Below are 22,920 nucleotides of genomic sequence, written 5' to 3' on the forward strand. Positions count from 1 at the left end.
ACCAACGAGACTCTCTTTGCACATAAGAGAAAAAGTCTACAAGAAGGAGAACTCATGGGGCAAATGAGAATTGAGGAAACTCTAGAGCTTTTAAGAGGAAAACTTTTGTCACCCATGAGAAAAGAGGTTCAAAGACATTACTTTAGGTACAACTCTTGTTTTCAAACTACACCTAAAGCAAAGTCTCAAGAACTCTATACTCCTTCACCTTTTGTAAAAGATACTTGGGAAGACACACATTTCATATTAGAGCTTCCTAGGACAACAAAAGGTCTTGATTCTTTCTTCATGGAAGTGGATAAACTCTTCTTAAGAAAAGTGACAAGCCTCCATGATTTATTTTCAAAAATAAGGGATAGAGCTCCAAAATTTGAAAACATAGCTCTCCCTTCTATGCTTCACAAAATCATGAGGGACACCCACAATTCTTGGGATGAGAATCCTTTTCCTTTTATACATGCATACAATGGAGTAGTCCACAAGATTACTCATATCTCTCCATTTGAAGTTGTATGTGAACATAGTCCTCTTGCCTTTTTAAAGTTGTCACCATTTCCTAAAGGTATTATGCCTAAGGAAAAAGTAACTACTTTTGAAACTTTTAGAAAATATAAGAGGATTAGAGGACACCTACAACCCTCAAAAGGGAGATATTGTGAGAAGTTGACCAAAACAAGAGAAAAACAAAGATGGCAACTTCACACAATTAATTGTTTTCCAAAGGCTCACCCTAACTCCTTTGCTTTGTTTCAGGATTCACATAGATTGACATTTGATCCGGGAGGATACATCTTGACGAAGCAAGAGGCTGCTATCCGAGATCAAGAATGCACATCTGAGGATAGATCTTCTCATGAAGGAGGAGATGATGGACACCATCCAGCCACAACCATCCCCCAAGCAAAAGCCTTGGATTTGAGGACAAATCCTTTTCAAGAGGGAGGGGATGATGGAGGAGGGCCTAAGCTGACCACACTATGAAAGCCAAGCTTCCAAGGCTAAGACCGTCTAGCTTATGAAGAGGAGCGTCTAGACTCAAAGAGGAGCGTCTAGCCTAAGATATGGAGCGTCTAGACCATGATAAGGAGTGGTTACATAAGGAGCATCTAGAAGGACCGTCTAGCTCACCACACATGGATCAAGCTACGGTTTGGGAAAGCCTTGTAATTGGTACATGAAGGCCCATTAGGGGTACTTAGTAGATAGGATAGTGTAGAAAGCACTTTTGATGGAAACATTCTAGAAACTAGGGTTGTGTGGCCGGTCATTGCACATGGCACATGGCTTAGCATTTAGATTTAATTTTGGTTTTCTTTTCCTTAGAAGTTAGCTTACCATTTACGTCCAAGATAGCTTATAAATAGGAAAGCTATCTCATTGTATTTTTCAAGTTTAATTGAGTAAGGTTATGCTGCCATTTTTGTGCACAAGCTTTACTTCTCCTAGAAATCTAAGCTCTAAACTTCAATCCTTTCACCTTCTCCCTTGAGCTGGCCGAACCACTCAAACACCATACTCATCATGCACCTACAAGGCCAACACAACTCCTAGGAGGGTATTGATCATCTCACCCATTGCTTCCGCACCTTATTTTTCTACTTTGATTCAAGAAGAACACATGAAAATGCCATCAGCAGAGGTACTTCACGAGTCAGGCTGCCCTACACTGGTGTTGTTACTATGGCCTTGAAGCCACCTTTCTCTCCTCTTTATTACTGTTCCTTGGTTATCCAGGGTTTGGGGCCCTCCCACGGCGTCGCCCCCTCCATGGTCTTTCCTACCCATGGGTATCGGGGAGCAGCGCTGTGGTCACCTTGACCTTGTGCCATTCCATCTTGGCGACAACCAGTTGGGCGGCGCCCTATCTCGGCGATGCACTGCTAGGCGACGCCTTACCTGGGCGACGCTTTACGTTGACTTTGACCTTTACGTTGACTTTGACCTTGACTTCGTCAACGCCCGGGTACGGGACGGTACAATAGTGATGGTACCATCAGTGTTATTGGTGGGAATAATACTGATGGAACCATCAGTTTTAATGGTGGGAATAATATTGATGGTACCATCAATGTTATTGGCGGCAATAATACTGATGTTACCATGAGTGTTATTTGTGGGAATAATACTGATGGTACCATCAATGTTATTGGTGGGAATAATACTGATGGTACCATGAGTGTTATTGGTGGGAATAATACTAATGGAACCACCACTGTTATTGGTGGGAATAATACTGATGGAACAATCACTATTAATGGTGGGAATAATACTGATGGTACCATCAGTGTTAATTGTGGCAATTATACTGATTGTACCAAGAGTGTTATTTGTGGCACTAATACTGATGGTATCATGAGTGTTATTGGTTGCAATAAAACTGATGGTACCATCAGCGTTATTGGTGGCAATGATACTGATGGTACCATCAGTGTTATTGGTGGCAATAATACAGATGGTACCATAAGTATTATTGGTGGGAATAATACTTATGGAACCATCAGTGTTAATCGTGGTAATAATACTGATAGTACCATCAGTGTTAATGGTGGGAGTAATACTGATGGTACCATCAGTGTTAATGGTGGGAGTAATACTGATGGTACCATGAGTGTTATTGGCGGCAATAATACTAATGGTACCATGAGTGTTATTTGTGGGAATAATACTGATGGTACCATCATCGTTATTGGTTGGAATAATACTGATGGTACCATCAGAGTTATTGGTTAGAATAATACTGATGGTACCATCAGAATTATTGGTGGAAATAAAACTGATGGTACCATCAGTGTTATTGGTGGCAATAATACTGATGTTTCCATCAGTGTTATTGGTGGCAATAATACTGATGAATCCATCAGTGTTATTGGTGGAAATAATACTGATGTTTCCATCAGTGTTATGGGTGGCAATAATACTGATGGTACCATCAGTGTTATTGGTGGGAATAATACTGATGGAACCATCAGTGTTATTGGTGGGAATTATACTGATGGAACCATTAGTGTTATTGGTGGGAATAATAGTGATGATACTGATCCTGCCTGTTGACCGGAGCGCTGGAGAATGCCTCGTCAAAGGATCGACGTGCGCACCGCTTCTCACCTCCGTTCCTCTTCGGGATCTATCTCAAGAACCTGCAAAGAAACGATACGGCGCCGCTGCGGCCGATCGCACTCCGACGCTCAAGTCAGTGACGGTATCACCAAAAACTGATAGAACTAGAACCGTGCAAATCCTCTCACAAACAGCTCTGTCACTCGCAAGCGTAAAGTGTATGAACTGAACGTGCGTACCTCAGAAAATCTGTTAAGAACTCTTATATACCTGGTGGTTTTCTCTCTCCTGGCAGTTACAGACTTGGACACGTGGCTCGCATCCAACTGTACACGTGCCATCATCTGGAGGCTCCCTGACTTGGCGCTGCTTCTACTCTCATTTTGGCTAAGTTACCTATGCATGGTACTGCCCAGTGCATAGCTAACTTAGGAGTGCGATCTATACTGGAACTGGCGAGTTAGGGCCTTCATACACCTTCCCTGTGGTCTCGCCGGCCGCCTTCATAATCTGCTTCTCCTTCATCTTCGGCGATGTGCTTGTTCTGGCGATCTCCGACTGCTTGGTCGCCTGGGTCTTCATCTGGCGACTTGATCTTTAACCTGGCGATCGCCTATTCTGGTAAACTGGAAGTCGGAACACGCCAGCTTAGCAACCGGCGACTACGCGTGCCCCCCGACTTCTTTCCCTTCTTGCCAACCTGGCGCCTTGTCAACACGCCTACACTGTAGCAGGATGCCACGTCATCATACCCGACCATCGGGGCGGTACACAAGCCCCCCAGTCTTAAGCGAAGACTTGTCTAGCGAAAAGACTGAAAGAGCCTTCGTTAACACCGATCTACGTGGCACTGACGCAGAATTCCAAGCGATTGTACTTTCTGCTGCTCTGACGCTCCACCAACCCCTTCACTCATCGTTCGACACGTGGCTTTCATCAACGGCTATCTTCATCTGCCGTTAGCGCTTCTCAAAACCATTTCGAAAACCCTTAAACCCATTACGTTCCACTGTTTCATCACTTTCCTTCGCGCTTGCAAACGCTCTAACTTCCCTCTGCGAAAACTCTCAACGCTCTTCAACGCTCCAGATCACCATCTTCCTCCATCGTCTTCCTGATCATCGAAAGGTAATTACTTTCCTTCGTCTGCTGGGTTTCCTTGCATTTTCACCGATTTGCATCATCCTGTAACTGCCGGGTGCATACGCTGTGGGTCGTTTTTCCATTTCTCTTCTGCGTAACTTAGGGCTTTGTCGATCGTCGCAACGAACTCACATTCGTTCGTCGTTTCACCTTCCTTCTGTGACCGAGTCAGCCTTCGTAACCCTCCTGATCATTTTTCCGTTCTTCTTCCTTTGCAGCTGCCATCATGACTCGCACCAAGATTACCCCGAACCCCCCTCCATCAGCACGAAACCCTCCTTCACAAGCACACGACTCAGCGCAAGTTCGTGGCGCTTCCTCTTCGCAGGCTGAGAGGCCTGCATCTTCCCAATCTGCTCTGGCCCAGGCGACTCCACCTAATGCTGGAGGAGCCCCCGTCCCTCTGCCAGACTTCAAAACTCTATACCCCTGGGCTAACCCAACCCTTCTGAAGGAGACCTCGTCGGTGAACACTGCGGGAGCAGTTCTGCGGTTGACAAAGGGGGACGAGGCCTATCAATCGTTTCACAAGGAGCACGACGAGAGAATGATGGTGCTGCCTTGCCCCGCCGCTCTGCCAGTGTGTGCTGATGACAAAGTAAGCGCCGACGGGCCCTTCTGCTTTGTCTACACAACTTTCTTCAAGAAGGTTAAACTCAGGTTCCCTCTCACCCGATTCGAGAGGGAACTCTTGACCGAGCTCAACATCGTTGCCGCCCAGCTTCACCCCAACAGCTGGGCGTTTGTTCGAGCCTTTGAAATAACATGCGACCACCTGGGGTTGCCTGCGTCGGTGGACGTGTTTTTGTTCCTTTTTGAGGCCAAGCACCCAGGAGACCGCCTGTGGGTCAGCCTGAATGCAGTTGCTGGGAGATCCATTTTTACCATCTTCCAGCAATCGTACAAAGACTGGAAGGGGAAGTTCATCCAAGTACGCGCCAACGATAAAGACACTTCCCTTCTCGATGGCTTCCCCTTGTACTGGGTGGACAAGGGGAAAAAGGAGTCCAAGAGCTGCTTCAGGAGGCCCAGAAGTCCTGATAGCATGGGAGCTTTGGACCGAGACCTCTGTCTATTCTGGAAGAGGGTGGCAGATGCCAACATAACATTCCTGACCCCCACCCTGATCTCCTTCGAATTCTTTGAGGACCAGCTAGAATTCCAAATAGGTTAGGACATCCAAACTGTTGCTTTGACATTACTTCTGATACTGCTTCTGGGCGTCTTATGCGATACGCACAAGACTTTGGTTTTACCTTTTCTGCATATACTACCTGTTTTGCTGTTTTATTGCCTCATACACTTATCTTTTTCTTCTCTGAGCTAACTCGTGCATTTTCGTTTCATGCAGACACCATGTTGGGAAAAAACATGCTCGCCAACTTAAAGGCGCTCGCCCGAAACCACGGGTTGGCGACCGGTTCCCAGACGGTGCCCAACTCGGCGGTCGAGAAGGCCATCGTTCATGGGCGATCACCGCCTAAGGAACCCACCCAGCGCAAGAAACTGGTCCTTAAGAGGCCTAAACAAAAAGCCCCCCAAATCGTCCAAGAGGAGGAAGAAGAGGACGACGAGGTCACAGAGGATGGCCTTGTCACGAAAAGGAAGAGGGTGACACCATCTTCTCCACCTGCTCCACCCCCTCTTCCAACCTCATCACCACCATCAACGCCCGCTCCTCCTCCCTCATCGCCAACACCACAAGCCCCTTCATCACCAGTCCAAGCAACTCCACTGGCCACTGCGCCACCAGCAGCTGAGGCTCAAGAGCCAAATTTTCTGGAGGACCCCCCAAGTGCCTCTACGCCACACATCTCAGCTGGAGGGGGCCCCCCTTCAAACACTTCAGCTGCAGAGAACGTTCCAATCGGGGATGAGGTTGGTCACACCTCTCCAATTCTAATTACCGAATCCCCGATTGCGTCGCCACGCCAAGAAGCAAACACTGAAAATCCTGCTAAGGAAGGTGGCGGCGAGAACCCTCAACAAGCCCCCCTGGCGCCTCTCCAAGCATCAAATCTTTCCCTTGAAGTCACAAGGATGTGGGAACCTCTGACTGCCAAACTCAAAACCATAGCAGAGGATATCCCATCGATCATAACGAGGGCTGTGGAGAGCTCCACCAGGAGGCTTCAAGACGATCTCTACAACCTCAAGACCGAAAATAGCACTATGAAGGTTGAGGTGGAGAAGATGTCATTCAGCCTGACGCTCGCAGAAATAGAACACTCCCGAGTGGAGGACACCCTGAATACCGAGCTCAGGCTGGCGCGCAAGGAAGCTGCTGACCTTCGCCGCAAAGTTCATGATCTTGCCCAAGAGAAAGTTGAGCTAGAAAGCAAAATCGTGCCTCTGCGCACCAAGGCGAGCGACCTGGAGGCTCACATCCAAGCTGACGCCGCCAGGGTGCAAAAACTGGAGCAGAGGTCGATCGACCGCGAGAAGCTACTTGGGCAAGTAGAAAAAGCGAGGGACGACGCCATGGCTGATCTCGCCGAGGCAAACAAGGAGAAATGAAAGATGGCTGCTGAGTTGGCCCAAGCTCAAACAGAATCCAAGAAGGTTACTGACGACCTTCTCCATGCTCAAGAGACCAACGAACAACTCCGAAAACAGGTTGAAGAGCAGGAGCAGCAGAACAAAGAGCTCAAGAAACAGGTTGAAGAACTTCAAGGGCAATTTGAAGAACTTAAGCTAAACTCTGCTCAGATTCTGGCTGCTGGATTCGAAGCCGCTCGGGAACAATTCGCATGCTTATTCCCCGATCTCGACCTCAGCATGGTGTCGTTGAACAACGAAGTAGTAGATGGAAAGGTCGTTCCTGCTGAAGACTAATCCATTCCACCTCATCTGCTACTTTATAATTTCCCTCGTATTATTCTGTAAAAACTCTTGTATGTGTGCTTTTATCAAATACTTATTTCAATCACAAGGCTTGGATATTCTCTCCCCTGACTCCTTTTAAGCGCTTTAACCTTCTTTGCATGTTTAACTTTGTCGGATTTAACTTAACAATTTTGCAAATACGACTTTTGACGTAACTGCCTCGAGCCAATTCAAACTTAAGCAATAATCACTTTAAACAACTTGTATTCTTAAGGCAACTAACCTTATCGCAAGAATACCCTTCGAACAACGAACTGTAACTCAATGATTGGCTCAAACAACGTCCCACTCGACCTGCTTTATCAAACAAGTCTTTCAACCTTCTCGCCGTCGTTTGAACTTTCCCCGATCGCCAAGAACTCTTGGTACCATCAGCCTTTCCTAGCTTCATGCTTTGGCAATCGTTTCTTTATCTGGGGTAGAAACGCCCTTTGGGATCTTCTCTTGCCCCCCTGAACTTCAGAGCAAAAAACCGGCTGACTAGGCGTTCTCTTCGAACCTACCTTAGCCACCTTTCAAGCTTCTTCCACCCTCTGCGCCATACCTGAACTCGTTTGAGACGAGAAGGATTTTATCTTGCCTATGCTCGCACAGAAGCGAGAAGGTCTTTTAACTCGCCTGAACTCGCTCAACGGCGAGAAGGTCTTTATCTGGTCCTCAACTTGCCCAGGGTGTACATCTCCTCCCCCTGGATGCACTGAGGACCTTTTCTTTCTCTCGCTTGCACTCGCTCGACGGCGAGGAGGTCTTTAACTGGCCTTAGCTCGCACAACGGCGAGAAGGACTTTATTTGGTGCCTCAACTTGCCCAGGGTGTACATCTCCTCCCCCCTGGATGCACTGAGGACCTTTCTCTTTCTCGCCTGCACCCGCTCGACGGCGAGGAGGTCTTTAACTTGCCTCTACATTGTCCCAGGAGTTACATCTTCTCGCTCCCAGAAACACGGAGGACTTTTACTCTTTCTCGCCTGCACCCGCTCGACGGCGAGGAGGTCTTTTAACTTGCCTCTACATTGCCCCAGGAGTTACATCTTCTCGCTCCCAGAAACACGGAGGACTTTTTCTCTTTCTCGCCTGCACTCGCTCAACGGCGAGGAGGACTTCATCTTGCCTCAAAACGCGCGAGGGCGTTGAGGTCTTTCATCTGGTGCCTCCGATCGTCGAAAGACGATGAGGACTTTAAAACTTAACTGGTGCCTCCAATCGCCGAAAAACGATGAGGACTTAAAACTTAACTGGTGCCTCCAATCGCCGAAAAACGATGAGGACTTAAAACTTAACTGGTGCCTCTAGTCGCCGAAAAACGATGAGGACTTAAAACTTTTTAGAAAGCACGCAGTATATCTTTTCTTGCCTTAAATCATGTACAAATGACAAGGTCTTTCTTCAAAACTTTTGAAAATAGCACACAGGCAATCCGAAAACACCTTATACTTCGAAAACTCTTCTTTTATTGGGTGGCCTCATTAAAAACCCTCCTTAGGGAAAAAAGAGTGCCCCCTTGAAACTGTTTTAACAGAGACATTGTAATATAACATTTGTGTTTGTCTTTACTTACAAAGCTCTTAACTATAGTACAACTTCAGGTGTGTGGCGTTCCAGGTGCGAGGAATCGCCCCTCCTTCCAGCGTCTCTAAGCGGTAGGCCCCGTTCCCGAGCGCCTCGGTTATTCTGAACGGTCCAGTCCACTTGGGTGATAGTTTATTCTCCATCTCGTACTGGTGGGCCTTCCTCATCACCAGATCGCCTTCTCTAAACTGCCTTGGCATCACCTTTGAGTTGTATCTTCGCTCGATCCTCCTCTTCACCGCCTCAGCCTTCAGCCTCGCCTCTTCCCTGACTTCATCCAGCAGATCCAGGTTCAGCCTTCTCTCTTCATTCGAGTCTTCCTCTACAAAGTTCTGGAATCTCGGCGAGCTCTCCTGGATCTCCACCGGAATCATGGCGTCGCACCCATAGACCAAGCTAAACGGGGTCTCATGGGTTCCTGACTGCTCGGTGGTGTGGTACGCCCAGACTATGCGGGGCACCTCCTCAGCCCAACTTCCCTTGGCTTTCTCAAGCCTTCTCTTCAAACCTCTCAACAACACCCGATTAGCTGATTCCACCTGGCCATTTTTTTGAGGGTGCTCGACGGATGCAAACACTTGTTGAATTCCAACCCCTTCGCAAAGCTTCTTCAACAGGTGGCTCGCAAACTGCGTCCCATTATCTGACACTAGGCGTTTAGGCACTCCAAACCGGCACACAATGTTCTTCCACACAAAACCTTCGATCTTGTGTGCGGTGATCTGGGCCATTGGTTCTGCTTCAATCCACTTGGTGAAATACTCAATCGCCACCACCAAGTATTTCATCTGCCTGATCGCCAGCGGGAAAGGTCCCAGTATGTCGATTCCCCAAGTATGAAACGGCCAAGGGCTATAGATCGACTTCAACTCCTCGGGAGGTGCCTTGTGCCAATCGGCGTGCTGCTGGCATTGTTTGCAGCACTGGGCATACTTCTTGCAATCTTCTCTCATGGATGGCCAATAGTAGCCTGCACGGAGAGTCCTCGCGGCCAGAGCTCGACCCCCGACGTGGCTTCCACATATTCCTTCGTGGAGCTCTGCCATAATTCTCGTGCACTTCTCGCCGTGTATACATTCCAGGAGTGGGTGAGTGAACCCAAACCTGTACAGATCGCCATCAATCAATGTATACTTGCTGGAATTTTTCTTTACCTTCCTAGCTTCTGTTGGATCTAGCGGGAGGAGGCCATCTGCCAAGCACCGCTTGTACTGTGTTATCCAAGTGTCTGGCTCATGGGTGGCGCAGACCTGCATCATGTCCACCTTCTCTCCTCGACATGCTCTAATTCTCGGCGATCTCAGAGTTTCTTGCGTCAAAGACTTATGGCTTCTCGCTGCTCTCTCCGTCGACTTGCTTATCTGAAGGACCAGGTGATCTACTACAAATGTCCTCGGCGTCTTCAGAGTTTCTTGAATCACCGTCCTCTTCCTACCCCCCTTGCCTGAACTGGCGAGCTTAGCAAGCAAGTCAGCTCGGGCATTCTGTTCTCGGGGCACATGTACTACTTCAAAAGAGGCAAAGGAACTCTTCAATTCCTGCACATACGCCAAGTAAGCCGCCATTCGTGGATCTTTAGCCTGGAACTCGCCTGTTACTTGCCCTGTGACTAGCAGCGAGTCACTCTTAGCCATCAGCACCCTAGCTCCCATCTCCTTGGCCAGCAGAATCCCGGCGATTAGCGCCTCATACTCTGCTTGATTGTTGCTGGCTTTGAAGGCAAATCTCAACGATTGTTCGATCAGCACGCCGTTGGGTCCTTCCAATATGACTCCAGCACCGCTACCCTGCTGGTTCGACGATCCATCCACCGAGAGTACCCAACGGAAATCATCTCCTTCAACCTGCGTCGCCTCTGATGAGAGCTCGACCACAAAATCTGCAAAGATTTGCCCCTTGATCGGGCCTCGGGGCTCATATTTAATGTCAAATTCTGACAACTCCACTGCCCACTTCACCATTCTTCCCGCAACGTCAGGTTTCTTCAAGACCTTCTGGATGGGCAGGTCAGTCATCACCAGTATTGTGAAGCTGTGGAAGTAGTGGCGCAACCTCCTCGCCGAAAACACCACAGCCAGCGCAGCCTTCTCCAGGGCCTGATATCTCGTTTCTGGGCCCTGCAACACCTTGCTCACAAAATAAATAGGCTTCTGAGCCTGATCTTGATCCTGGGCGAGCACCGCACTCACCGCCCTCTCAGTCACAGCGAAGTACAACCTGAGAGGGATTCCCGCCAGCGGTTTGCACAGAACCGGCGGGCTCGCCAGATACTCCTTCAGCTTGACGAAAGCTTCCTCGCACTCTTTCGTCCAAACGAACTTGTTATTGCGCCGCAGACACTGAAAATAGGGATGCCCCTTTTCTCCGCTAGCTGACACGAAGCGAGATAGGGCTGCCATCCGACCTGTCAGCTGCTGGACTTCTTTTACTGTAGCCGGGCTTCTCATCGCCAAAATGGCGGCACACTTGTCCGGGTTAGCTTCTATTCCTCTTTCAGTCAAGAGAAAACCCAAAAATTTTCCAGCCTCCACGCCGGTAAAAACAGCCTTAACCGGAACCACGCTCGTGGGAATTGGCGTGTCGGTAATCGCCTGAACGAAAGGCATTGGGAACACACGAGGTGGCGTCGACGGTGCCACCTCTTCAGCAGAAGAACGTCCCTGCTGCTCCTGAAGAGCTCGACGCAGCTCCTCAGCTACCTTGCTGAGCTCCTTGTTCCTGGCGCGAGAGGCGACCAGGTCCTCATGTATCCTTGCCTGCTCTACGCGCGAGGCTTCCACGGTTGCCTGCAACAAGCGCATCATCTCTGCCATCTGCGCCATGGTCATGGCGGCGTCGCCTTCAGCAGCGACAGGAGCCACGGGACTGGAACGATTGCTTCTCATCTTTCTCATTAACTTCAGCGAACCACAGGAATACAACGAACAACACTTCAACCACGATCGAATCAGCGATCAATCGGAGAAAACTCAAGAAACTGCGCAAGAACTCAAGAACACCGTAAACCTTCGCAGAAAACCACAAAAGAACTCGAACTTCCACCAAACAGATTGCGCCCAAGCAACAAAAGACCTCACTCCATCGATTGAAAGCCAAACAAACGGTGCAAAACACAAACTCACCGAACGAAACTCAAAGAAACTGCGAACGACGGTTGCACCAGCAGAAAACCGCGCAGAAAACCTCGAAAACTTCCACGAACTCACGCTGTGGATGGGAGCAAGTTTTACACGGCCCCACGGTGGGCGCCTGATGATCCTGCCTGTTGACCGGAGCGCTGGAGAATGCCTCGTCAAAGGATCGACGTGCGCACCGCTTCTCACCTCCGTTCCTCTTCGGGATCTATCTCAAGAACCTGCAAAGAAACGATACGGCGCCGCTGCGGCCGATCGCACTCCGACTCTCAAGTCAGTGACGGTATCACCAAAAACTGATAGAACTAGAACCGTGCAAATCCTCTCACAAACAGCTCTGTCACTCGCAAGCGTAAAGTGTATGAACTGAACGTGCGTACCTCAGAAAATCTGTTAAGAACTCTTATATACCTGGTGGTTTTCTCTCTCCTGGCAGTTACAGACTTGGACACGTGGCTCGCATCCAACTGTACACGTGCCATCATCTGGAGGCTCCCTGACTTGGCGCTGCTTCTACTCTCATTTTGGCTAAGTTACCTATGCATGGTACTGCCCAGTGCATAGCTAACTTAGGAGTGCGATCTATACTGGAACTGGCGAGTTAGGGCCTTCATACACCTTCCCTGTGGTCTCGCCGGCCGCCTTCATAATCTGCTTCTCCTTCATCTTCGGCGATGTGCTTGTTCTGGCGATCTCCGACTGCTTGGTCGCCTGGGTCTTCATCTGGCGACTTGATCTTTAACCTGGCGATCGCCTATTCTGGTAAACTGGAAGTCGGAACACGCCAGCTTAGCAACCGGCGACTACGCGTGCCCCCCGACTTCTTTCTCTTCTTGCCAACCTGGCGCCTCGTCAACACGCCTACACTATAGTAGGATGCCACGTCATCATACCCGACCATCGGGGCGGTACAGATACCATCAGTGTTATTGGTGGGAATAATATTGATGGAACTATCACTGTTAATGGTGGGAATAATACTGATGGAACCATTAGTCTTAATAGTGGGAATAATACAGATGCTACCAATAGTTTATTGGTGGCAGTAATACTGATGGCACCATCAGTGCTATTGGTGGCAGTAATACTGATGGCACTATCAGTGTTATTTGTGGCAAAAATACTGATGTTGCCATCATTGTTATTGGTTGGAATAATACTGATAGTACCATCAGAGTTATTGGTTAAAATAATACTGATAGTACCATAAGAATTATTGGTGGAAATAAAACTGATGGTACCATCAGTGTTATTGGTGGCAATAATACTGCTGTTTCCATCAGTGTTATTGGTGGCAATAATACTGATGTTTCCATCAGTGTTATTGGTGGAAATAATACTGATGTTTCCATCAGTGTTATGGGTGGCAATAATACTGATGGTACCATCAGTGTTATTGGTGGGAATAATACTGATGGAAACTTCAGTGTTATTGGTGGGAATTATACTGATGGAACCATTAGTGTTATTGGTGGGAATAATAGTGATGATACCATCAGTGTTATTGGTGGGAATAATATTGATTGAACCATCACCGTTAATGGTGGGAATAATACTGATGGAACCATCAGTTTTAATGGTGGGAATAATACTGATGCTACCAATAGTTTATTGGTGGCAGTAATATTGATGGCACCATCAGTGCTATTGGTGGCAGTAATACTGATGGCACCATCAGTGTTATTGGTGGCAAAAATACTGATGTTGCCATCAATGTTTTTGGTGGCAATAATACTGATGTTTCCATCAGTGTTATTGGTGGCAATAATACTGATGTTTCCTTCAGTGTTATGGGTGGCAATAATACTGAGGGTACCATCAGTGTTATTGGTGGGAATAATACTGATGGAACCTTCAGTGTTATTGGTGGGAATTATATTGATGGAATCATTAGTGTTATTGGTGGGAATAATAGTGATGATACCATCAGTGTTATTGGTGGGAATAATACTGGTGGAACCATCACTGTTAATGGTGGGAATAATACTGATGGAACCATCACCTTTAATGGTGGGAATAATACTGATCCTACCATCAGTTTATTGGTGGCAGTAATACTGATGGCGCCATCAGAGCTATTGGTGGCAGTAATACTGATGGCACCATCAGTGCTATTTGTGGAAATAATACTGATGGAACCATCAATATTATTGGTGGGAATAATACTGATGGTACCATCAGTGTTATTGGTTGCAATAATACTGATGGTACCATCAGTGTTATTGTTGGCAATAATACTGATGTTACCATAAGTGTTATTGGTGGTAATAATACTTATGGTACCATCACTGTTATTGGCGGGAATAATACTGATGGTATTCAATGTTATTGGTGGGAATAATACTGATGGTACCATCAGTGTTATTGGTGGGAATAAGACTGATGTTATCCTGAGTGTTTTTGGTTGAAAGAAAACTGATTGTACCATCAGTGTTATTGGTGGGAATAATACTGATGGTACCATCTGTTATATTGGTGGGAATAATACTGATGGTACCATCAATGTTGTTCGTGGCAATAAAACTAATAGTACGATTGGAGTTATTCGTGGCAATAATATTAATGCTACCATCATTGTTATTAGTGGCAATAATACTAATGGTACCTTAACTGTTATTCGTGGGAATAATATTGATGGTACCATCAGTGTTATTAGTGGCAATAATACTGTTGGAACCATCAGTATTAATGATGGGAATAATACTGAGGGTAACATCAGTGCTATTGGTTGGAATAATAGTGATGGTACCATCAGTGTTATTTGTGGGAATAGTACTGATAGAACCATCAATGTTAAAGGTGAGAATAATACTGATGGTACCATTAGTGTTATTGGTGGCAATAATACTAATGATACCATCAGGGTTATGAGTGGCAATAATACTGATGGTACCATTATTGTTATTGGTGGGAATTATACTGATGGAACCTTCAGTGTTATTGGTGGGAATAATACTGATGGGACCATTAGTGTTATTGGTGGGAATAATATTGATGCTACCATCAGTGTTATTGGTGGGAATAATACTGATGGAACCATCACTATTAATGGTGGGAATAATACTGATGGAACCATCCCTGTTAATGGTGGGAATAATACTGATGGTACCATGAGTGTTATTTGTGGCAATAATACTGATGATATCATCAATGTTATTGGTGGGAATAATACTGATGGTATCATCAATGTTATTCGTGGCAATAATACGGATGGTACCATCAGTGTTATTGGTAGAAATAATACTGATGGAACCATCAGTGTTAATGGTGGGAATAATACTGATGGTACCATCTGTTATATTGGTGGGAATAATACTGATGATAGCATGAGTGTTATTTATGGGAATAATACTTTTGGTACCATCAGTGTTATTGGTGGGAATAATACTAATGGTACTATCAGTGTTATTGGTTGCAATAATACTGATGGTACCATCAATGTTGATCGTGGCAATAATACTGAGGGTTCCATCAGTGTTATGGGTGAAATAATACTGATGGTACCATCATTGCTATTGGTGGGAATTATACTGATGGAACCTTCAGTGTTATTGGTGGGAATAATACTGATGGAACCATTAGTGTTATTGGTGGGAATAATAGTTATGCAACCATCAGTGTTATTGGTGGGAATAATACTGATGGAACCATCAGTTTTAATGGTGGGAATAAATCTGATGCTACCAATAGTTTATTGGTGGCAGTAATACTGATGGCACCATCAGTGCTATTGGTGGCAGTAATACTGATGGCACCATCAGTGTTATTGGTGGCAAAAATACTGATGTTGCCATCAGTGTTATTGGTGGCAATAATACTGATGTTTCCATCAGTGTTATTGGTGGCAATAATACTGATGTTTCGATCAGTGTTATGGGTGGCAATAATACTGATGCTACCATCAGTGTTATTGGTGGGAATAATACTGATGGAACCTTCAGTGTTATTGGTGGGAATTATACTGATGGAACCATTAGTGTTATTGGTGGGAATAATAGTGATGATACCATCAGTGTTATTGGTGGGAATAATATTGATGGAACCATCACTGTTAATGGTGGGAATAGTACCTATGGAACCATCACCTTTAATGGTGGGAATAATACTGATGCTACCAATAGTTTATTGGTGGCAGTAATACTGATGGCACCATCAGTGGTATTGGTGGCAGTAATACTGATGGCACCATCAGTATTATTGGTGGCAAAAATACTGATGTTGCCATCAGTGTTATTGGTGGTAATAATACTGATGTTTCCATCAGTGTTATTGGTGGAAATAATACTGATGTTTCGTTCAGTGTTATGGGTGGCAATAATACTGAGGGTACCATCAGTGTTATTGGTGGGAATAATACTGATGGAACCTTCAGTGTTATTGGTGGGAATCATACTGATGGAACCATTAGTGTTATTGGTGGGAATAATAGTGATGATACCATCAGTGTTATTGGTGGGAATAATACTGGTGGAACCATCACTGTTAATGGTGGGAATAATACTGATGGAACCATCACTTTTAATGGTGGGAATAATACTGATGCTACCATCAGTTTATTGGTGCTAGTAATACTGATGGCACCATCAGAGCTATTGGTGGCAGTAATACTGATGGCACCATCAGTGCTATTGGTGGAAATAATACTGATGGAACCATCAATGTTAATGGTGGGAATAATACTGATTGTACCATCAATGTTATTGGTGGGAATAATATTTTTGGTACCATCAGTGTTATTGGTGGGAATAATACTAATGGTACTATCAGTGTTATTGGTTGCAATAATACTGATGGTACCATCAATGTTGTTCGTGGCAATAATACTGAGGGTTCCATCAGTGTTATGGGTGAAATAATACTGATGGTACCATCATTGCTATTGGTGCGAATTATACTGATGGAACCTTCAGTGTTATTGGTGGGAATAATACTGATGGAACCATTAGTGTTATTGGTGGGAATAATAGTTATGCAACCATCAGTGTTATTGGTGGGAATAATACTGATGGAACCATCAGTTTTAATGGTGGGAATAAATCTGATGCTACCAATAGTTTATTGGTGGCAGTAATACTGATGGCACCATCAGTGCTATTGGTGGCAGTAATACTGATGGCACCATCAGTGTTATTGGTGGCAAAAATACTGATGTTGCCATCAGTGTTATTGGTGGCAATAATACTGATGTTTCGATCAGTGTTATGGGTGGCAATAATACTGATGCTACCATCAGTGTTATTGGTGGGAATAATACTGATGGAACCTTCAGTGTTATTGGTGGGAATTATACTGATGGAACCATTAGTGTTATTGGTGGGAATAATAGTGATGATACCATCAGTGTTATTGGTGGGAATAATATTGATGGAACCATCACTGTTAATGGTGGGAATAGTACCTATGGAACCATCACCTTTAATGGTGGGAATAATACTGATGCTACCAATAGTTTATTGGTGGCAGTAATACTGATGGCACCATCAGTGGTATTGGTGGCAGTAATACTGATGGCACCATCAGTATTATTGGTGGCAAAAATACTGATGTTGCCATCAGTGTTATTGGTGGTAATAATACTGATGTTTCCATCAGTGTTATTGGTGGAAATAATACTGATGTTTCGTTCAGTGTTATGGGTGGCAATAATACTGAGGGTACCATCAGTGTTATTGGTGGGAATAATACTGATGGAACCTTCAGTGTTATTGGTGGGAATCATACTGATGGAACCATTAGTGTTATTGGTGGGAATAATAGTGATGATACCATCAGTGTTATTGGTGGGAATAATACTGGTGGAACCATCACTGTTAATGGTGGGAATAATACTGATGGAACCATCACTTTTAATGGTGGGAATAATACTGATGCTACCATCAGTTTATTGGTGCTAGTAATACTGATGGCACCATCAGAGCTATTGGTGGCAGTAATACTGATGGCACCATCAGTGCTATTGGTGGAAATAATACTGATGGAACCATCAATGTTAATGGTGGGAATAATACTGATTGTACCATCAATGTTATTGGTGGGAATAATATTTATTGTACCATTAGTGTTATTGGTGGGAATAATACTGATGGTACCATCAGTGTTATTGGTGGCAATAATACTGATGTTACCATAATTGTTATTGGTGGTAATAATACTTATGGTACCATCACTGTTATTGGCGGGAATAATACTGATGGTAGTCAATGTTATTGGTGGGAATAATACTGATGGTACCATCAGTGTTATTGGTGGGAATAAGACTGATGTTATCCTGAGTGTTATTGGTGGAAAGAAAACTGATTGTACCATCAGTGTTATTGGAGGGAATAATACTGATGGTACCATCTGTTATATTGGTGGCAATAATACTGATGATAGCATGAGTGTTATTTATGGGAATAATACTTATGGTACCATCAGTGTTATTGGTGGGAATAATACTAATGGTACTATCAGTGTTATTGGTTGCAATAATACTGATGGTACCATCAATGTTGTTCGTGGCAATAAAACTAATAGTACGATTGGAGTTATTCGTGGCAATAATATTAATGCTACCATCACTGTTATTAGTGGCAATAATACTAATGGTACCTTCACTGTTATTCGTGGGAATAATATTGATGGTACTATCAGTGTTATTAGTGGCAATAATACTGTTGGAACCATCAGTATTAATGATGGGAATAATACTGAGGGTAACATCAGTGCTATTGGTTGGAATAATAGTGATGGTACCATCAGTGTTATTTGTGGGAATAGTACTGATAGAACCATCAATGTTAAAGGTGAGAATAATACTGATGGTACCATTAGTGTTATTGGTGGCAATAATACTAATGATACCATCAGTGTTATGAGTGGCAATAATACTGATGGTACCATTATTGTTATTGGTGGGAATTATACTGATGGAACCTTCAGTGTTATTGGTGGGAATAATACCGATGGGACCATTAGTGTTATTGGTGGGAATAATATTGATGCTACCATCAGTGTTATTGGTGGGAATAATACTGATGGAACCATCACTGTTAATGGTGGGAATAATACTGATGGAACCGTCACTGTTAATGGTGGGAATAATACTGATGGTACCATGAGTGTTATTTGTGGCAATAATACTGATGATATCATCAATGTTATTGGTGGGAATAATACTGATGGTATCATCAACGTTATTCGTGGCAATAATACGGATGGTACCATCGGTGTTATTGGTAGAAATAATACTGATGTAACCATCAATGTTAATGGTGGGAATAATACTGATGGTACCATCTGTTATATTGGTGGGAATAATACTGATGATAGCATGAGTGTTATTTATGGGAATAATACTTTTGGTACCATCAGTGTTATTGGTGGGAATAATACTAATGGTACTATCAGTGTTATTGGTTGAAATAATACTGATGGTACCATCAATGTTGTTCGTGGCAATAATACTAAGGGTTCCATCAGTGTTATGGGTGAAATAATACTGATGGTATCATTGCTATTGGTGGGAATTATACTGATGGAACCTTCAGTGTTATTGGTGGGAATAATACTGATGGAACCATTAGTGTTATTGGTGGGAATAATAGTTATGCAACCATCAGTGTTATTGGTGGGAATAATACTGATGGAACCATCAGTTTTAATGGTGGGAATAAATCTGATTCTACCAATAGTTTATTGGTGGCAGTAATACTGATGGCACCATCAGTGCTATTGGTGGCAGTAATACTGATGGCACCATCAGTGTTATTGGTGGCAAAAATACTGATGTTGCCATCAGTGTTATTGTTGGCAATAATACTGATGTTTCCATCAGTGTTATTGGTGGCAATAATACTGATGTTTCGATCAGTGTTATGGGTGGCAATAATACTGATGCTACCATCAGTGTTATTGGTGGGAATAATACTGATGGAATCTTCAGTGTTATTGGTGGGAATTATACTGATGGAACCATTAGTGTTATTGGTGGGAATAATAGTGATGATACCATCAGTGTTATTGGTGGGAATAATATTGATGGAACCATCACTGTTAATGGTGGGAATAGTACTGATGGAACCATCACTTTTAATGGTGGGAATAATACTGATGCTACCAATAGTTTATTGGTGGCAGTAATACTGATGGCACCATCAGTGCTATTGGTGGCAATAATACTGATGGCACCATCAGTATTATTGGTGGCAAAACTACTGATGTTGCCATCAGTGTTATTGGTGGTAATAATACTGATGTTTCCATCAGTGTTATTGGTGGAAATAATACTGATGTTTCCTTCAGTGTTATGGGTGGCAATAATACTGAGGGTACCATCAGTGTTATTGGTGGGAATAATACTGATGGAACCTTCAGTGTTATTGGTGGGAATCATACTGATGGTACCATCATTGCTATTGGTGGGAATTATACTGATGGAACCTTCAGTGTTATTGGTGGGAATAATACTGATGGAACCATTAGTGTTATTGGTGGGAATAATAGTGATGCAACCATCAGTGTTATTGGTGGGAATAATACTGATGGAACCATCAGTTTTAATGGTGGGAATAATACTGATGCTACCAATAGTTTATTGGTGGCAGTAATACTGATGGCACCATTAGTGCTATTGGTGGCAGTAATACTGATGGCACCATCAGTGTTATTGGTGGCAAAAATACTGATGTTGCCATCAGTGTTATTGGTGGCAATAATACTGATGTTTCCATCAGTGTTATTGGTGGCAATAATACTGATGTTTCGATCAGTGTTATGGGTGGCAATAATACTGATGCTACCATCAGTGTTATTGGTGGGAATAATACTGATGGAACCTTCAGTGTTATTGGTGGGAATTATACTGATGGAACCATTAGTGTTATTGGTGGGAATAATAGTGATGATACCATCAGTGTTATTGGTGGGAATAATATTGATGGAACCATCACTGTTAATGGTGGGAATAGTACTGATGGAACCATCACTTTTAATGGTGGGAATAATACTGATGCTACCAATAGTTTATTGGTGGCAGTAATACTGATGGCACCATCAGTGGTATTGGTGGCAGTAATACTGATGGCACCATCAGTATTATTGGTGGCAAAAATACTGATGTTGCCATCAGTGTTATTGGTGGTAATAATACTGATGTTTCCATCAGTGTTATTGGTGGAAATAATACTGATGTTTCCTTCAGTGTTATGGGTGGCAATAATACTGAGGGTACCATCAGTGTTATTGGTGGGAATAATACTGATGGAACCTTCAGTGTTATTGGTGGGAATCATACTGATGGAACCATTAGTGTTATTGGTGGGAATAATAGTGATGATACCATCAGTGTTATTGGTGGGAATAATACTGGTGGAACCATCACTGTTAATGGTGGGAATAATACTGATGGAACCATCACTTTTAATGGTGGGAATAATACTGATGCTACCATCAGTTTATTGGTGCTAGTAATACTGATGGCACCATCAGAGCTATTGGTGGCAGTAATACTGATGGCACCATCAGTGCTATTGGTGGAAATAATACTGATGGAACCATCAATGTTAATGGTGGGAATAATACTGATTGTACCATCAATGTTATTGGTGGGAATAATATTTATTGTGCCATTAGTGTTATTGGTGGGAATAATACTGATGGTACCATCAGTGTTATTTGTTGCAATAATACTGATGGTACCATCAGTGTTATTGGTGGCAATAATACTGATGTTACCATAAGTGTTATTGGTTGTAATAAAACTTATGGTACCATCAGTGTTATTGGCGGGAATAATACTGATGGTAGTCAATGTTATTGGTGGGAATAATACTGATGGTACCATCAGTGATGGAGGAGGGCCCAAGCTCACCACACGATGAAAGCCAAGCCTCCAAGACTAGACGGTCTAACCTATGATGAGGAGCGTCTAGACTAAAAAAGGAGCGTCTAGCCCATGAAGAGGAGCGTCTAGGCCATGATGAGGAGCGACTACATAAGGAGCGTCTAGGCCATGATGAGGAGCGACTACATAAGGAGCGTCTAGGCCATGATGAGGATTCCTTCTAGACCGTCTAGCTTCACATACACATGGGTCAAAGCTACGGTTTTGGGAAGAGAAGACCTTTGTAATTGTTACATAAAGGCCCATTAGGGGTGCTTAGTAATTATAGTAGTGTAGAAAGCATATTTGTGTGAACATTCTAGAAAGACCATGGAGGGGGGGTGAGCAGAAAAACTAGACACACCCCTCCCCATGTTCTCATTTGTGCACCCATGTGCTTCACATTTACATTTCATTTGGCTAGCATTAGGGTTGCATTATGGTCCTCCTTAGTCCATAAAAGGAGGAGCCTACACCTTGTATTTTCAAGTTTAATTGAGTAAGGTTATGCTGCCATTTTTGTGCACAAGCTGTACTTCTCCTAGAAATCTAGGCTCTAAACTTCAATCCTTTCACCTTCTCCCTTGAGCTGGCCGAACCACTCAAACACCATACTCATCATGCACCTACAAGGCCAACACAACTCCTAGGAGGGTCTTGATCATCTCACCCATTGCTTCCTCACCTTATTTTCTACTTTGATTCAAGAAGAACACATGAATAAAACTGATGTTATCCTTAGTGTTATTGGTGGAAATAAAACTGATTGTACCATCAGTGTTATTGGTGGCAATAATACTAATGGTACTATCAGTGTTATTGGTTGCAATAATACTGATGGTACCATCAATGTTGTTCGTGGCAATAAAACTAATAGTACGATAGGAGTTATTCGTGGCAATAATATTAATGCTACCATAACTGTTATTAGTGGCAATAATACTAATGGTACCTGATCCTGCCTGTTGACCGGAGCGCTGGAGAATGCCTCGTCAAAGGATCGACGTGCGCGCCGCTTCTCACCTCTGTTCCTCCTCTGGATCTATCTCAAGAACCTGCAAAGAAACAATACGGCGCCGCTGCGGCCGATCGCACTCCGACGCTCAAGTCAGTGACGGTATCACCAAATACTAAGAACTGGAACCGTGCAAATCTCTCTCACAAACAGCTCTGTCACTCGCAAGCGTAAAGTGTATGAACTGAACGTGCGTACCTTAGAAAATCTGTTAGGAACTCTTATATACCTGGTGGTTTTCTCTCTCCTGGCAGT

General features: G+C 44.2%; 4 protein-coding genes across 4 annotated transcripts; all 4 read left to right on the forward strand.

The window, feature by feature from the left end:
* The first annotated feature begins 2,100 nt into the window (after window positions 1-2,100).
* Window positions 2,101-14,741, forward strand: LOC137809888 (uncharacterized). The gene is made up of 9 exons (XM_068610949.1): window positions 2,101-2,419; window positions 2,538-2,599; window positions 2,731-2,977; window positions 12,703-12,892; window positions 12,991-13,216; window positions 13,396-13,755; window positions 13,827-14,119; window positions 14,220-14,652; window positions 14,724-14,741. Exons 1-9 carry the CDS (start codon window positions 2,101-2,103, stop codon window positions 14,739-14,741), a joined length of 2,148 nt encoding a protein of 715 aa, XP_068467050.1.
* Window positions 14,742-14,898: 157 nt separating this feature from the next.
* Window positions 14,899-17,918, forward strand: LOC137809889 (uncharacterized). The gene is made up of 9 exons (XM_068610950.1): window positions 14,899-15,378; window positions 15,479-15,730; window positions 15,910-16,082; window positions 16,197-16,448; window positions 16,556-16,742; window positions 16,843-17,058; window positions 17,238-17,489; window positions 17,669-17,801; window positions 17,884-17,918. Exons 1-9 carry the CDS (start codon window positions 14,899-14,901, stop codon window positions 17,916-17,918), a joined length of 1,980 nt encoding a protein of 659 aa, XP_068467051.1.
* A 60-nt stretch (window positions 17,919-17,978) lies between these two features.
* On the forward strand, window positions 17,979-19,190 carry LOC137809890 (uncharacterized). The gene has a single exon (XM_068610951.1). The coding sequence runs from the start codon at window positions 17,979-17,981 to the stop codon at window positions 19,188-19,190; it is 1,212 nt and encodes a 403-aa protein (XP_068467052.1).
* An 81-nt stretch (window positions 19,191-19,271) lies between these two features.
* LOC137809891 (uncharacterized) lies at window positions 19,272-22,606 on the forward strand. Its single transcript, XM_068610952.1, has 7 exons — window positions 19,272-19,361; window positions 19,462-19,713; window positions 19,893-20,288; window positions 20,360-20,611; window positions 20,791-21,042; window positions 21,222-21,372; window positions 22,362-22,606. The coding sequence occupies exons 1-7, from the start codon at window positions 19,272-19,274 to the stop codon at window positions 22,604-22,606; spliced, it is 1,638 nt and encodes a 545-aa protein (XP_068467053.1).
* Window positions 22,607-22,920: the final 314 nt, after the last annotated feature.

This window comes from Phaseolus vulgaris, chromosome 2, assembly GCF_000499845.2.
Source record: "Phaseolus vulgaris cultivar G19833 chromosome 2, P. vulgaris v2.0, whole genome shotgun sequence".
NCBI classification, from domain to species: Eukaryota; Viridiplantae; Streptophyta; class Magnoliopsida; order Fabales; family Fabaceae; genus Phaseolus; species Phaseolus vulgaris.

What these genes read in the sequence shown, in the direction of transcription:
- LOC137809891 (XM_068610952.1), top strand. Translation starts at nt 19,272, where the DNA reads ATGGTATCATTGCTATTGGTGGGAATTATACTGATGGAACCTTCAGTG. An exon ending in TGGAACCATTAGTGTTATTG is followed by an intron (nt 19,362 to 19,461) that starts GTGGGAATAATA and finishes TTCTACCAATAG; the next exon opens with TTTATTGGTGGCAGTAATAC. An exon ending in ATAGTGATGCAACCATCAGT is followed by an intron (nt 20,289 to 20,359) that starts GTTATTGGTGGG and finishes TGCTACCAATAG; the next exon opens with TTTATTGGTGGCAGTAATAC.
- LOC137809889 (XM_068610950.1), top strand. Translation starts at nt 14,899, where the DNA reads ATGAGTGTTATTTGTGGCAATAATACTGATGATATCATCAATGTTATT. An exon ending in ATACTGATGGAACCATCAAT is followed by an intron (nt 16,449 to 16,555) that starts GTTAATGGTGGG and finishes TGGTACTATCAG; the next exon opens with TGTTATTGGTTGCAATAATA. An exon ending in TGGTGGGAATAATACTGATT is followed by an intron (nt 17,802 to 17,883) that starts GTACCATCAATG and finishes TGGTACCATCAG; the next exon opens with TGTTATTGGTGGCAATAATA.
- LOC137809888 (XM_068610949.1), top strand. Translation starts at nt 2,101, where the DNA reads ATGAGTGTTATTTGTGGGAATAATACTGATGGTACCATCAATGTTATT. An exon ending in TGGTGGGAGTAATACTGATG is followed by an intron (nt 2,600 to 2,730) that starts GTACCATGAGTG and finishes GTTATTGGTTAG; the next exon opens with AATAATACTGATGGTACCAT. An exon ending in ATACTGATGGCACTATCAGT is followed by an intron (nt 12,893 to 12,990) that starts GTTATTTGTGGC and finishes TAATACTGATAG; the next exon opens with TACCATAAGAATTATTGGTG.
- LOC137809890 (XM_068610951.1), top strand. Translation starts at nt 17,979, where the DNA reads ATGGTAGTCAATGTTATTGGTGGGAATAATACTGATGGTACCATCAGT.